This window comes from Leishmania infantum, chromosome 20, assembly GCF_000002875.2.
Source record: "Leishmania infantum JPCM5 genome chromosome 20".
NCBI classification, from domain to species: Eukaryota; Euglenozoa; class Kinetoplastea; order Trypanosomatida; family Trypanosomatidae; genus Leishmania; species Leishmania infantum.
The window spans coordinates 430,484-446,521 of NC_009404.2; the positions used below are offsets into that span (position 1 = coordinate 430,484).

At 60.2% G+C, this 16,038-nt stretch overlaps 2 protein-coding genes and 1 pseudogene across 3 annotated transcripts; all 3 read left to right on the top strand.

Annotated features, from left to right (window-relative positions):
- Window positions 1-3,355: 3,355 nt before the first annotated feature.
- LINJ_20_1060 (hypothetical protein, unknown function) lies at window positions 3,356-6,229 on the top strand (the record flags this gene model as incomplete). Its single annotated transcript, XM_001465200.2, has 1 exon — window positions 3,356-6,229. The coding sequence occupies one exon, from the start codon at window positions 3,356-3,358 to the stop codon at window positions 6,227-6,229; it is 2,874 nt and encodes a 957-aa protein (XP_001465237.2).
- A 2,824-nt stretch (window positions 6,230-9,053) lies between these two features.
- Window positions 9,054-10,409, top strand: LINJ_20_1070 (annotated as a pseudogene). Its single transcript has one exon. A coding segment is annotated over exon 1 (1,356 nt).
- A 1,491-nt stretch (window positions 10,410-11,900) lies between these two features.
- On the top strand, window positions 11,901-15,932 carry LINJ_20_1080 (hypothetical protein, unknown function; the record flags this gene model as incomplete). The annotated part of the gene is made up of 1 exon (XM_001465202.1): window positions 11,901-15,932. The coding sequence occupies one exon, from the start codon at window positions 11,901-11,903 to the stop codon at window positions 15,930-15,932; it is 4,032 nt and encodes a 1,343-aa protein (XP_001465239.1).
- Window positions 15,933-16,038: the final 106 nt, after the last annotated feature.

Consider the following 16,038-nt stretch of genomic DNA (forward strand, 5'->3'; position numbering starts at 1 on the left):
TGCCTGTGTGTCTGTGCCTTGTGTGTGTTCGATGGCCTTCTCCTCCTCTCTCTTCCGTTCTCTGTGTGTGTGTGTGTGTGTCTCCGATGCCCCCCCTCCTTCATCGCTCTTTTCTCACCTCTTCCCTCCGTGTTTTGTTCGTGTGTATTACTTTTCCTGTTCTTCTGCTAGCCTTCCATGTGAGCACCACAGCGAACGGCCATGTCTCTTCCTTTTTCTGCAACGGCCCCTCTTCTCCTCCCTTGCCCAACTTTTTCGGGCTCTTGTTTGTTTCTCTCCTCTCCTCCTGCACTCAGCACTCTTTCCGTCTGCGCATGTTGAAGCGCTGGTCGCTTCCCTACTTCCCTCCCTCTCTTTTCCGTTCTTTTTTCGGACTTTTCCGTGATGGGTGTGTGCGTTGTAGTTGGCCGGTTTCCTAATGTATTGCTGTTGTTCTCGGTGGTGTTCTTTTCGTCCGATTTCCTTTCTTTGTTCGTGTGTGTGTGTGTTTGGTGTTGGTGGTCCCCCCCTCCTCCATGTGTGCAAGCGTGTAGGTGCGTGTACGTGTGTGTGTGTGTGTGTGTGTGTGTGTGTGTCTGTGTCTGTGTAGGTTCGACGATCTTCAACGTACGTTGATCTTTTGATTCTTTATTCCTCGTCCACTTGGTTCTTCTTTGCAGCTTACGGCGAACGCTGGCCCGCATCGTTGCCGTTGTATTTTTTCTTTCTTTCTCCTTTCGTTTCGCTCTTTGCTTTCTTAATTCCTGACCTCCACAGGCCTCGCGCGTCGCTATTTCCTTTTTACTGTCGTTCTCTGAGTGTGCCCTCCGTCTTGCTTCTTCGTTGTGGGGCCGCCCCTCTAACACACACGCGCACTCACCAGCACATGGAAGGTGCTTGCGTGCGGGCGCTTGTGTACTGGAGAGGCGTGCATGCACACAATGTATCGATTTGCCTTGTGCGTGCGTATGTGTAACGCGTTGATATGTGCGAGGGAGGGAGGGAGAGAGAGTGCATGTGTATGTGTATGCATTGTGTGTCGATGAGGTGAAGTTGCAGGGAACTTCACAAGTGTGCGATCTCTCTGTGCGTTCATGCGGTGTACTTGTGTGTTTTGTGTTTTTTTTTTCCGACTCATCTCAAGTTACCGACAAAGGCCAGACAAAAAACAAAAATATATATTGTATGCACGCGCACACACTCCAAGCAAGAAGTGCGTGGGTCTCGCCGCTGTAGCGCACACGGCCGACTCGCCGAAACCGCCCCCTTCCTTAAACCGTTTCACGTTTTTCTTCTCTTCAGACATCAAACGACGACGGGGTATGGGGTGGCGATGGTGGGAAAACCGAGGTGGAGCTGCTGATAAGGGAAGGGGGGGGGTATCGCAGAAGGGCAGAGCAGAGGGAGAGCGCATATGTGGGTTGAAGGCGGCAGCGGTACTAGTGGTAAAGGCAGCCCATCTTTCCTATTAGAAGAGAGGGAGCTGTCGAGGAGAATGCCGAGTCGTGACATGGCGCCGGTTTCGTGAATCCTAAAGGCCCCCTCCTACCTTCCTCTCTCCACTCCCTCCCATTCTCTTCTTTGCATACTCTCGACAAGCCCTGCACCCAACCCTAACTCATGCCCCACCTCTCTGAGCCGAGCGCTCCATAAGGCAAGTGCACCCCTAGGGTTGAACGCCTTTTCTGCGCACCCTTCGGGTGAATCCTCACTCGCCATCGTCGACCACTCCCTCTCCCTTTTCTCTACCGCTCTCTCACAACATACCTGCCCTATCCTCATGTGCCGCTTCTCTCGACTCAAAGCCCACACACACGCGCCAACGTGTGTGCACAGGTCCTCTGCGTGATAGGCCACCGAATAGATAGCGTCACCTCTCGGGTCTTTGGATATGCAGTTTTCTCTGTGGTGCTCCTTTTTGTTGCTGCTGCTTCGCCTTGCACGGCGGTACACCTTTCTCCTGTAATTGTCTGGCAGTATCGCTCTCCTACGCAGACAACCCACGCTGACGCAAACGCAAGCGAACCGGGAATACAGACGCCCATGCAGGAATCACCTCATATTTTTTCATCCTTTCATTCGTGTGCTCCCTGGCACGTGTGTATGTTTAGGTGTAGCTTCGGTGTTGCGTTGCCGCAGTAAGTCTCCCCATCCCCCCCGCGGCTGCTTCAGCGTGCAGGCAAATTGTGTGTGTGCGTGGGCGTGGGTGTGGCTCTAGCTACCTCTCTTCCTTCGTTGGCGTTCTGCTCCCTTGTCGGTGCCTGTGCGTTCGCGCGTGCTTACTTCGGAATTTTTTTTCCGGCAACAAGAGTGCGTTGCTCTGCCATACAGCACGAGGCCATACGTCCCTCGGCCCCTTCCACAGGCCCCATCCGCGTGGTGCGAAGCATGCCGTAGACACAGGCGTTGTAGCAGTGCGCCGACCCAGCCATCTGAGAGCACGGCCTCTGCACAAAACTCTCCCCGCGCGCACACGATGCTGGTCGCCACCTGGTGCATTCCCCTCGGGGGGGAGGGGCGCTCAGGCCCCCCACACCTCTGCAGACAGCAGCGAGGGCCAGGGGTGCGTGGGATATGCGCTCGCGTCACGCTGACACTCTGCCTACCATATGCGTACTGCAAGCACGTGCACTGTCGCAGGTCGCTACGGCGCAACACCGTCCAGGACCTGAGCGCCGACGTCAGCAGCGATACATCGCCTTGACCTCCCCACGTCGCGGGTGCCTGGCCCTGTCGCCAGCGGAAGTGTTTTGGCATGGGCAGGGGATAGGGAGGCTTGCCTGGCTTCTCTGCAGACAGTATGAGTGGGGCACTGGACACCGAGAATGCTGCGCGCTGAGGTGTGCGCGCCCCCCCCTTTCTCGTCATGGGGGCTCATGTGAGGTGAGGCAAACAAGAATGCAGAAAGAAACGTTTCGTGCACCGGCCGCTCCGTTGGTGAGTGCGCAACAGCCTGTCGTCCTCGTTGACGGAAGCCGTCTCTCTCCCTCTGTCTCTCTCCTCACCGTCCCTCTCCTGGCCCACCCTTCACCTTTCCGCCTCATGGTCTCACCACCAACGCCGAAGCAGCCACCACCTTTTCTTGCACGAGCAGCACAAAGCGCCGCGCGCGGCTGCGGTCGAGAAAACGGTCGCGAAGATGAACAAAGCGCGCGAGCTGCTGCACCCCACCAATGGCAGCGCCGACGCCAATAAGAAAGACGGGCAGAAGAAAAGCGCGCGGCATGGCGGCAGTGGCCACCACAGCTCCTCTAACGCGTTATCGTCGACTCGGAGAGGCGGGCACCAGCATGGCGATAGCAGCACTGGTCGCTGGAGCGAGGAGGAAAAGAAGTGGACGCAGAAGCTTGCGGGGAACAAAGTCTTCAAGCGTCTGATGCAGCCGGCGTACATGGACAGCGGCACTGGCGGTCATAGTCACAACCGCGACGACGGGATCAGCGACTACGACGTCCCTCGCCTAGGTGAGATCCCGGTACGCTCCAAATACTATCGGCCAGACCAGGAGAAGTCCCATTTCGCGAATCACCCCACCTACCTGCCGCTGGCTGAGCAGTGTGGGCCACCGCAGCCATCCCCCTCCACGTCCCTCACGCCGCGGCAGGAACGGCACCAAAAGTATGAGCAGAGTAACGACGACGAGGTCAGCGGCCATGCCTACGGCAACATGGGAGTAGAGATGGGAGTCGAAGATGACGACTGCAAGCAAGCGCAGCAGATGCTCCCCAACAGCCACCTCGGCTGCCTGCGCGAGAGTTCTGTGAGCGGCACTCAAGGTTCTGGACTCTGCATTCAAACTGCCAGCATTGGCAGTAACGCGAGCGGCGCGTCGTCTATTGGGCCGACTGGGCTGCCACTGATGCCGCAGTTCCGCTGGATCCCGAAGCAAGGCGGCGGCGGCCTCGGCTTCAACCCTTTCATGCACTTTCGCTCTCGAACCCGGCATGAGGGCGTGGCATCAAGGCCCTCAGTGCCTGGGAAGGACGCCCCAATGCCGTGGAACGAGGCGCAGCAGCAAGGCGACTGCAGGACGTCGGAGCTGCCGCGCGGCGCAACTTCCCCTGAGCATCAGCAGAGGCATAGCGAGGATCAGTCGCAGGCCCCAGGTCGTCAAAATAGCTACTCAATGTTTTACGGCTGCACGTCACAGCTGCCAGCGCAGCAGTCGGCCCCACCGGCCCGCGCTCATCGCGAAACGGGAGCGCTCTCCTTCTACGGCCCCATCGGCTCCATTGGTATCGAGACTTCGCGCAAGCGGCGCGCCGTTGAGCGACAGAGCGGGACAGATGGTGAAGCGGAGCGAGCCTACAAGGAGCGCTCCTCTCGCCGCCCTGTTGAGGGGGAGGCAACCGGCGTCCAGCTTCTCACGCAGCTCTGGTGCGATGTAAGCCTGCTGCATGGCGCTCGCGTCGTTGACTCCCCACGCCTGCCGCCCGACGACGGTGAGGGCGACGACTGGGCAAACACCAGCAGTCCTAGTATTAGCGACATCGACTCGAGCATTGGCGACCGCGAGGCCGGTGAGGCGGCCATGGCGGCACGAAAGAAGGTGCGGCAGCATCGTCAGCAGTACTCATCCCGGTCGCCGTCCTTTTACTTCAAGTACGATGATCTTGCGGCGCTCGGGGCCGAGAACAACCGCGGCGGCTCGCCGTCGGGGGCTGCCGCCTGTGTCGCACTGGCACAGAGGCCAGTTACGGTCCGCGCTCACCATCAGCAGCACAACGGTCCATCCGTCGTTAAGACCGCATCGCTAGCCGGTGCGGCTGGTGATCAAAGGGAAGTTGCGGGCGTGGGCAAGGTTGCCGCGCGTGGAGTGGCGAGGCATGAGGTAGCGTCGTCGTCCTCGTCCTCTGGCAGCTCTGGCAACGGCAGCAGCGATGATGACTCGAACAGCGATGAGGGCAGCGCAGGCGAGCGCTCCGCCTGCTTCGGCTCGGACGGCGATGACGATGAGAGCGTTGACTCAGACGACGCAGACAACCCACGCAGTAGCGACAACGACGCCGCCGTCGGCTCGACCCATCCGCGCAGGTGGAAGAAGGGTTCCTCGACGGGCGCCAGCGCCGGAACGGGTCGCAGCGTTCTCAAGGATGGCCAGTACGATTTTATGAATAGTTCCCTCATGGACGACTCCTTCATGTCGCGCATGCCGGGCTGCGGTGCTGGGATGAGTCTGCTCTACGCACGTGACGACTACGACGGCGGTGGTGAAGAGGCGGCCGCAGCCGCAGCGGACCTCGTGCCAAGCCGCGCGCCGCATCGCGTGTGTGCCCAATTAGCAGGAATCGCCGGAGCGAACATGGCGCCTCACCCGCCAACCTCGCCTTCCATTCCGACTCAGTCACAAGAGCATCGCGGTAGCTCTTCGATGCTAGGGGCGCGGGGGTCGGCAGTGCGACCGTCCGGCAGTGGAACTGCCGCCACCCTCGCCCTGCGCGGCCAACGCCGGGTGAGCAACGCCACTGACACACGCGCGCCGAACGCTGCAGCTGCGCGGCACACTCCGCATCAGGGAGGCGGCGCTGGCGACTCTAGCAACCACAACACGGGCGGCGGCACCGGTGGCTGTGGTCTGGGGGAGCAGTTCGCCTACGGAAGCAGCTTTGGCATGGGTAGTCGGCGAAATTCCTACTCGGCAACGGCGTGCGACGGAGCTCACGATGCCGCCTTCACGTCGCTGGGGGTGTATTGGGTAACCAAAGGCAACGGCAATACGGTGTCCCCAGGCGCCTCCGTGATGGGCGGGAACGACGAGGCCTCGGCTATTATGGGGGTCTACAGCGACAGCCGGGACAGCACCGTGTCTCCTGGCCTCCTTGGCGTTACGAGTCGAGGTCCCACAACATTCCCGGAGGTCGACGGTGGTTGCACTGCGAAAGCAGGCAACAGTACCAGTCAGCCATCAAAGTCGCTGTTCATTGATCGAGGAATTTCCAACCCTGCCGCGCACAGCCGACCTCCCAGCACTGCGCAGGGGGTACATGAACCCGTGGTACTGACATCCCTGCAGCAACCAGCCCGAAAAGCGAAGGCGGTGTACCCAGGTGGCTATCTGGCCCCCATCACGCCACCCGTCACCCCAAAGGCAACCGAGGCCCCGTTGCCGCGCCGCGCGCAGAGCAACAACGGCGGCGCTTCCACCCCAGGTGCCCGTGGTTTGGCCAATGCAAGCACGACACCGGGCCTGGGCGACACGGTAGGAGGCAAGTCTTTTACCTCGCTTGCGTACGAGCTACCAGGCATATGAGGTCGAGAGACGCGAGATGCAGGTGGGAAGATGCGCAGGGTCGCTGCTGCACACGCATCGGGCCAGCGCCTCCTGCTGCATAGATCGCTTGTGATCTCATCTGCGTGTGTGTGTGTGTGTTGCTCCTTTTCCCCTCTCATCGCCTTTTTCTCTCTTTCTTTGGCTTCTTTTCCTCTCTTCGCTCAGAAGTGGCGCAGCAGCGGCGGCAGCGAGAGGGGTGTCATTCTCCCGAACGCCAACGCCCGCACGTGCGTGTATGTGACGTATCTTCTTTGTGCAGCCATCTCGTACATGCCCTTTGCTTGCTTGTTTTCACGGGAGGAGGCATGTGCTCCCTCTTTCTCCTCGTCATCTCCCCCTCCCCACCTTCCCTCTGAGTACCTGTACGCGTATGTGTGTGCGTGTGTGTAATTTCTACCGGCGGCTCGCTTGCTCTCTCTCTTCGACATGCCCTCTTTACGGCGACTAAGACGCCCCTTCCCTCATCCCTCTTGTGGGCACATGTTCGCTTGCCGGTCGAGCGGCGTGGGTGGGTGACTTCAGTCGGCCCGCCCCCGCCCCCACCCCTGCTCAGCAGGCCGCCATTAAGGAAGCGGCGAGTCTGAAAAGGGCCGACAACAAAAAAAAAAGGAGTGAAGCGAACGAACTCGGGAGAGCGATACGACGACGCGTGTTCATGTCCTTCTAGGGGAGAGTGCGTGTTCGAGACGGGGCGCCCACAGGCCCGTATGTATGTGCATATCTCTTGGCATTTATGTTCTTTTTATGTCTTCAACGGCGAAGTCTTTTGTTTGTGTAGGTACGTGCGTGCGTGTCTTTCTTTCTTTTTCTCGTTTCCCCTTCTCCTGTGACGCGTCAGCTTCCTTTTGACATGTGTGTCTGCGTCGGTGTATACGCACACACACACACACATCGCATGCACATCTGCGTGCTTTCATGCCCATTTGTCCTGCTGACTCCCCTCCCTCCCTCGCTTCCTTCCTATCTTACTCTTGGCTTTCCTTTTTTTTTTCTACCTGCGGCGTTGGCTATTCTTTTTTTTTGTGCGCGTGCGCGCGTGCCTATGTGTGTGTGTGTGCTGTTTTGATTTTGAATGCATCGTTTTTTTTTTGTTATTTCCCGTTTTTGCTCCCTCCCCTGCCCCCCCCCCGATGATGCGGGGACCACCTCAGTGCTGAGCCACAGGCCCCAGTATTTCACCCTGCGTGTGTGGGGAAGCCAAGCAGCCGGCAGCATGCCCTCCGGGTCTTTTTGCGGACTCTTGGCATCAGCGGAGAACTCTGGGCTGGCGCATTACCGAAGAGAGTTGCAGCCACGATCACGCTTGAACCAGCTCGCTATGATTTGCGTCGAGGATTCAGCAAGTATGCGCATCCACCACCTGTTTTCTCTGCCTTTGCCGCGTTGCAGTGATGTTGAGCATGATCCATGGGTCTGGCCTGCGCTGTACGCGGTGGCATTACGGTGGGCTGAACGACACCAGACAGTGCTGGTTGGCCCAGCTCCTTGGCGAACCTCCGATGCAGGTCTGTATTCGGCAAGAGAGGCGCATTTCTCACCCCGACAGGCCTTTGGGGCGCAGTGGGCCTCGCGGGCATTCAACGCTCCGGTGTCGCGGGAGAGAAGGGCGACGGTGGTGTCTCCGAGCACATAAAACAGGACATATGGTCAGATGTACGCCCTAGTACTCTTTGCGCAGTGTCCCCATATTACGGCATGCAGCCGCTTGAAACGACTGAGGGAGAAGCATGGCGTACGCAGGCAAGTGCACAGGGTCTCAAACGGCCCTTGCCTGCGGCTGGCCAAGACCCTCCCTGAGCTCACGCGGCACGCGCCTAAGCTACCCCCTGCTGCCCACACGACAAGCGCTACCGCTACCCGCCCTCGAGCAGGCCGCTGGGCGCGGCTGCCTCGGATCAAGGCGATTCGGGGAATCCGGACCGCCGTCTGGCGCCGCTAGCGCTTGCACATGTGCGAGGAAGAGACGAGGAATGCCAAAAAGAGCCCCTGCGACGCACAACCCGATTTGACGGCACGATGGTACGTCCTAGAGGACCAAGGACTCAGCTGTGGTACAGCAGGGCCAGGTAAGCTGTGGTGGACTGCGTCTATTCACTGCCCCGTTCGTGGTAGAATGGACGCGTGGAAAAGTCGATAACGTTCCACAAACGCCGCACCGGTCCCCATCACATCAGACATCCCCTCTCCTCTCGTTTTATTATGTTGCAAGGCGGAGTGTGTCCATGTCTGGGGCGTGCGTGTCGACACTGTCAGATAGGGCAAACAGAAAGCTTGAGCCTCAGCCTGACAGCCGCATGAACTGCCGTGAAACCGACTAGTTTGCCGCGCTCTTTTTTTTTTGCCCTCTCCTCTTGTCCGTCCTCGAGGCCTCAAGGCCTTCACTGTTTCTCCACGCTCCTCTCTCTATATGCGTGTGTTGGCCCCACCACACGCCGCCCGCCTCGCGTTGGAGGCGGACCTCGATCCTACCACTTCGTGCACTTACCTCCCCAGGAAACAGAAACTATAGATGTGTATGCCCATGACGCCCAAGCGCCCAGGGGATCCCCCACAGGCACCCGCGTGAGACAGCATCCCTCCACATTCATGTAGACGCGGGTGGTTGCCTTTGCCCTGGTCCTGCGGACACACGTTGCCGCCCTCCCCCCCTCCACCCCACCTCATCCCTCGCTTCCCCGACTCCCTCTTCCAATCATTTTTCTCTCGCTTCGTCCCCGTTTGGGGCAGAGGCGTCTGTGCTTGCGCTTCCGCTTCTCTTGCATCTCTCCTTGGTTCAACGCACCACCACCATTGCAGCATCGGCATGGATGGCTTTCCTTCGCCAATGTGGGTGCAGCGCTACGTGCTCGACTTCAATGCCATGGCCCTGGTGCTGCTAGCGGTGCAGAACGCTGGGTATCTAGTCTTGATGGGCTACTAGGAGCAGCTTGGGAAAGAGTACCTACTCGCCGCCGGCAGCGCCAAACCGAAGGAGTACGAGGTGCGTGCGGCCACCTTCGAGGCTTCGCACTTTCTCGCGACGAAGGAACTGGCGAAGCTTTTTCTCTCTCTCCTGTGGTGCGTCGTGGACGAAGCTCGGGCAATGCAGCAGGAGCGCTGTTCTGCCGAAGCACTCACGACATCAACGGCGGCGTTGCCAGCTGAGGGTTCCGGGCGGAGCAATGTCGCAGCATTTGCCCAGACACCCAACTCCGTCGCGGATGCCTCGTGCCATCTCTCCCGCAATCTCGACGACGTCGCAGACGACATGGACGCTGAATCTCTCGATCACACTGTGCGGCTGCGGGTTCTCTTTGCCCGAAAGAGGTTCGCTGCTGTATTTCTGAGCCGCATGCGCCATGCCATCGGGCTGGACCACAAGTACAAAGAGACGCTGCTCATGATTGTGCCCGCCATCGTGTACGCTATCCAGGGGCTGCTGCTCATCTACTCCCTCAAGCTGTTGGACCCAACCGTGTTTCAGGTCCTGTACCAGGTGCGCATCCTCTTCCTGGCAGTCATGATGCGGGTCGTGCTGGACTTCCGTCTCTCGCCCATCCGGTGGGGCGCACTGGTGGCGCTGATGTTTGGCATCACGCTGGCACAGATGGGTGCGCAGAGCACGCGAGCGGATATGACAACCAGTAAGGCAGATGACGCTGCACGATCAGAGATGGAGAACGCTGCGGCGACCGAAAAGACCTCCAGCACGTGGTCAATGGAGGGTACACTGGCTGCGCTCGCTGGCGGCTTCCTGAGCGCGTTCTCCGGTGTGTTCATGGAGTTCGTGGTGAAGAAGCGCGGCAACCAGTTCCACCTGTCGGCGCGCAACACCCATCTCGCGTTCTTCTCGGTCGCGTACTTCTTTATTGTGTTCTTGTGCGAGATCTTCCAGCCGGAAGAGGGTGCGGGCGGGCTTGATGAGTTCACAAGCAGGTTCTTCGACGGCTTCACCAGGCTGGTGTGGTTTCTGGTGGTTCTGCAGGCGATTGGCGGGATCCTCGTGGCTCTGGTGGTGCGCTACTGCGACAACATCCTGAAGTCGTTCTCGACGGCGCTCGCGATTGTGCTGAGCAGCACGGCGTCCGTGTTTCTGTTCCACACGCCGCTGAACGGGACGTTTCTGCTGGGCTCCTTCCTTGTGCTCACCTCCATCACCATGTACTCCGCGAAGAAGTAACGGCTCTTCGAGCTGGGTGACAGGTGGGCGAGATGAGATGCGTCAAGATTTCTCAGTGATCGGCAGCCCTTTCTGGCATGTGTCTATGCAGCCTATGGGTTCTTGTGTGCATGCGGAAAGCTTCGTCGCTCTCGGTGGAGTACGCGCACACCTCAGCGCGCAGCATTCTCGGTGTCCAGTGCCCCACTCATACTGTCTGCAGAGAAGCCAGGCAAGCCTCCCTATCCCCTGCCCATGCCAAAACACTTCCGCTGGCGACAGGGCCAGGCACCCGCGACGTGGGGAGGTCAAGGCGATGTATCGCTGCTGACGTCGGCGCTCAGGTCCTGGACGGTGTTGCGCCGTAGCGACCTGCGACAGTGCACGTGCTTGCAGTACGCATATGGTAGGCAGAGTGTCAGCGTGACGCGAGCGCATATCCCACGCACCCCTGGCCCTCGCTGCTGTCTGCAGAGGTGTGGGGGGCCTGAGCGCCCCTCCCCCCCCCCCGAGGGGAATGCACCAGGTGGCGACCAGCATCGTGTGCGCGCGGGGAGAGTTTTGTGCAGAGGCCGTGCTCTCAGATGGCTGGGTCGGCGCACTGCTACAACGCCTGTGTCTACGGCATGCTTCGCACCACGCGGATGGGGCCTGTGGCAGGGGCCGAGGGACGTATGGCCTCGTGCTGTATGGCAGAGCAACGCACTCTTGTTGTCAGGAAAGGAGGACGAAGAAGAGCGACCTCACCAGCGTCGTCTACGACTTCATGCAAATGAAAGCCGCGCGTTGGTGCGTGTGTGTGTGTGTGTGTCGCCCTCGCTCATTTTCTGCCATCCGCTTCCGTTCTCTCTCTGGCTCACATGAATGCACATGCGCGCGCCATCTTCAGAATGGGCACCACGCACCCGAACGCCGTAACGATTTGCTGACGTTGCTATCATATATATATATATATATGAGCGTATATACACAGGTTTTCGGCGCAAAACTTCTCCTGCGTCTGCTGCGCGCCGTGCCCCGGCGATTTTCCTGTACATCCATATTTTCCTGTGTTGCCTGCGCCTCTCGTTTCGCGCCCTCTTTCTCGCTGTTGCTTCCTTTGGGCCCTGGAAGAGGCCATCGTCGCCTCGCCCGGCCTCCCAACCACCTCCGCCCCCTCTCTCCTGCGCACCCTCGCGGACGCAGAAAAAGGGAGAGAGCGAAGAAGGAGTGCATACGCACACGCAGACGGAAACGCGTGCAAAGTGGACCAGGCCGGCGAGGAAGCCTTCGGCTTGCCAAACTCTTTTTTACTGCTCTCCATCGTCACCCTCACTTGCGGCGTGGGCAGGCGATAAAGCCTGCTGCTGCCTTTCCGTGCCCTATCACCCAACCACCCACACATTCATACTCTTCAGTGTGAGCGTGCGTCAGCTTCCGCCGCTGCAAAGAGCAGCAACTGCAGCAGACACAACAGGCTCACAAGAAAGCCCCACCTAATGAACAGCTGGACAGCTGCTTGCACGCAAAGAGATGCACAATGGCAACGGAAATGGCGGGTTCGCATGGCGGCAGCAGCAGGCCATGTACTCGTGCCGCCAGAACCCATATGATGGAGGCCACCCGGGCGCGAGCATTATGGCTCTGGGTCAGCAGCAGCAACTTCAGTACTATCAACAGCAACGGATGCAAGGCATGTGGAATCCGGGCGCGAATCAGATGTACCCTGGCGTCGAATCCCACATGCAAAACGGCAACTTTATGATGCAGCAGCGCCACTACTTTGTTCATGGTGGAGACGGCATGCGTCAGTACCACCAGCACCAGCGGCTGTTTGGGCGTGACAACAATGTGAGCCCGAATGTGCCGCAGCGAGAAGGCTTGGCGGAGTCGCGCCCTGGCCGAACACCATGCAACAGCAGCTGGTGGTCGTACGTATTGTCACACATGCGTTTGGTCGATAGCCCGCGCGGCATCGACCTTGACGTCGAGGACGAGAACGCAAACGTGATGGAGGAACTGAGGCAGACAGGATCGAAGGCGTGGACAGGGGTGAGCAATGGCACAGAAGCGGCAGCGCCGACATTCGTGGGCGCTTTCGAGAGTGCCGAAGGGGCGGGCAAAGTTCCGGAGCTTATCCCTACCCCGACTTTGGCCCTCAGCCCTGCAGTAGCCGCCGGCGGAGAGGAGCGGAAGAGCGCAGAGGGAGACGGTATGCAGGTGTCCAACCCATATCAGTCGAATGCGCACCCGCAGCAACACCCGGGGCCGGCGCAAGCATCCCTGCAGTCTAGAACGAACGGTGTGCCGCCGCCGCGACAACAGAAGCCGCAGCAGCACCTCTCGGGCGACCACAGTGCTGTCGCAGGCAGCCTCGGCCAGCAGGCGGTAGACGATGCTGAGGGAGAGGAGGGGGAGCACGGGGCCGGCAAGCAGTCTCAAAGCGCGCAGCCACGCAGCGCCGACAGCGAGGACAGTGCTGGCGGTATGGCAGGGGCTCAACCGGCGCTGCGCAAATGCCAGCCAGAGAGCGATTCCCGCGCCGGAGGTGCGCAGCAGGAGCAGGGGACGGTGGCGCTGAGGCCCATGCACACTCCCCGCTCTGGCATCGGGGAGCATCAAGAGCCGCAGGCGGCATTTGAGTCTGCTCATGACTTTTTTTGCCGCGGTAATCGCTACTCTTACATGGGTGGTCACAATGAAGCAGACGAAGATGAGGACAAGGACGACGGTGGATGCAACAACTCTGATGAGTACAGTGGCGACAGCGACAGCGACGGCAGTGGCGGTAGCTCCTCTTCCGGCTTCGACAGCGACAGCGAGCGGAGCGACACCGACGACGAAGCCGAGTACAGCGCAATGAAGCGCAACTCGCAGAGCGCCTTTGGAGGGCAGAGCTCCTTGGAGTACAGCACATTTCACGACGCGTTGGCGGCGGACGCACGCAATGCCATTTCTCCTTCAGCAAATCATGCGGCGGGTCGCCACAGCATTGGCGGCTTCCTCGGCGCAGGCGTGAGTGGTCGATTTCCGTACGCGGAAGCGTCGACGTCGAACTTGCCGAGTGATGCGCCGTTAATCGGCGCACTGGGCCAGCCACACCACACAGCCGCGACGAATGCGAGCATCCGCGACGTTGCCATGACCTCCTTCAGTCTATGCCACTCTGTGACCCACGCCCCGCCGGCTAATGCCGTCTTCGCTGCCGGCAGCAGCGCCACTGTGCAAAGCAACTCAACCGCCACAGCAGCGGGCATGGAGGACTCGGACAGGCACGGCTACGAGACTGGAATTCTGATGACGGCAGAGACAGTCCTCGAGCATACAAACCGGACGGGCCCCGTGGGCGCGGGCGCCGCTGAAGGGGTGCCCTCTCCCCGCACGAGCACGCCACCCAGCACGGCCACAACGCTTACAGGCACGAAGGCCATCCCACCGGCCGCCACAAAGAAGAAAGAAGAGGCGCCAGCGCTGCCCAGACAGGTGGCGCGGAGACGCACGTCAGTTTCACATTCTGTGGAGACACTCGCAGCCCGCAGTGGCACTAGCGCCAACAAAGATTCCTCGAAGACTGCGGCAACGCCATTGCCCGGAGTGCACCACAGCAGCAAACCAGAGCGTCTCAAGAGCGGTGCCGCGACGGCAGAGCTCCAGCCGAGGAAGCGCGCGTCGAAGAGCTCTGATAGCAGAAAGGCGGCTAGTTCCACGGACAAGGATGAGAACCCCCTTCCTGTGCCTTCGAATCTTCAGCGTACCGCTTCGGTAAAGAACAAGAAGACGGCAAAAGTGGCGCCGCCGGCCACAGGGGTCGCGTTGGCCACCGCGACGAAGGGCGACGCTGCTCATGGTATGGCTAACGCAGCGACGGCGACCACGGCGTCAGAACGCGCGGCCGCCACTGTTGCAACCACCACACCGACGGCATTCAAGGCCCCGCAAGCCCCGCTGCTCCCCATGACCAGCACTCAGCACGTGCTTGGTAAACTGGCGAACTCCCTGAGATCTGTACAAGCACCGAAGTCGCACGGCAAGCAAAAAGCGGCTCCTCCACGGATCGACAAGGTCAAGGCGGCTGCGATGGCCGTCACGAATCAGCCGTCCGCAAAGTCTCACCAAACTCCGTCGGCAGCAACGTCTACCGTGGCCCCATACTTCGCAACTGGTCCGCCACTCCCTGCCAATGCCGGCAGTGCGGCGTGGGCCACTGCCGCTGCTGCTTCTGTGGCGGAGCCACAGCCTGTAGCGCAGCCCCCCGCGGCCCTCCTTCGCAGGTCTCCCGCCTCGTCCTATCCGGCCGGCGGTGCACCCGTGCCCGAAGCATCTCCGACACCTGCAGTCGCCGCACGCTCGTTGTCCGCCGTGAGTGGCAAGGTGCCAGCTGGCTCGGAGAGCATCACAGCAACAGAAAAGACGGCCTCTACGTCTCCATTTGACGGCACTCTGTCAGACATCGGGTCACGTGGCGATCGTCTTCACGGAGCGCTCGCGCCGTCGCTGCGTATTAACCTCTTTCAATCCCCACAACCCCGACCGCCGGCACCGCTGTCGCAGATTGCTGGAGAGGCAGCAGGGAACCCGCCGTCCAGCGCAGCGGCTGCTAGTGTAGCCGTCGCCCATCATCGCCTGCAGCCACAGCGGCCCAGCAATGGCTCATTGAGAGAATTAAGCACTGCGAGGAATGCGCTGGGAAAGAAGGGCAATGCGGCGGTAGCACCAGCAACGCCACCGAACGATGCCGCAGCGTCGGTACCTGAGTTATCCGTCACTGCTGGTGCCCCAAAGAGCCTCAGCACTGAGCTACTGAGCAGCCTCGCGCCTGCAAAGCCGACCAGCGCCACCGAGACCGCAGCAGTGCCACCGCCTGCACGTGATGCAACTGCCGGTGTAACGACAAGCTCCCCATCCATGGCAACAGGCACCGGCATTGCCACCGCTACAGTGAAAAGCCTGGCAACGCTGTCAGCGGCGGAGACTTCGCTCAGCATGGCCAGCTCCGCAGCCGCGAAGCCACCTTCGGACGGTGTGATCAAGACCTCTCTAGTAAGCGCCTCTGGGAACACGCGGAAGCATTCCTTCCCGACGTCTCCCGGATCGAACAGCAGTGCTGCCGCCTCGATTTCAAGGGGCAGGCCGCCGCCCCTGTCGGCGCTGGTCTTGATGAAGAAGTCCAAGGCTATCACCACAGCGACGGCGGCACCGCTAGTCGCATCGGTGCCTGTGAGTCGAGACAGCAGCATCCCTTCCCATCACAATAGCCAGAAGTCGATTGCGAACGGCGATGACGGCGACGCGTGGCTGGATGACCCTTACGACTACTACGGCTACGGTGAGGCAGACCTACCGGACTCGAAGAACTACTCCGCCGTGAAGCCGTCGCCGCGAAAGGCGCCGGCTGGCAATCACGTCACGCACAAATACTCGATGGTAGGTAGCCTAGCCGTGTCCCCACTCAACGCCTCTAGTACAGTAGGCAAGACCGATGCAGCCAGCGGTGCTGGGGCAAGGTTGCGGCCATTGGGCGACGCCGACATGCTGGAGGAGATGGGGTACATGTACCACTTGTAGCCATGGTAAGACGAGAGGGATGGAAGGCAAGTAGCGACGCGAAAGATGCACACCAAGTAAAGGAGAGGTCGAGGGGCTCGCGGCACGGCACAGAAAACAGGGACGG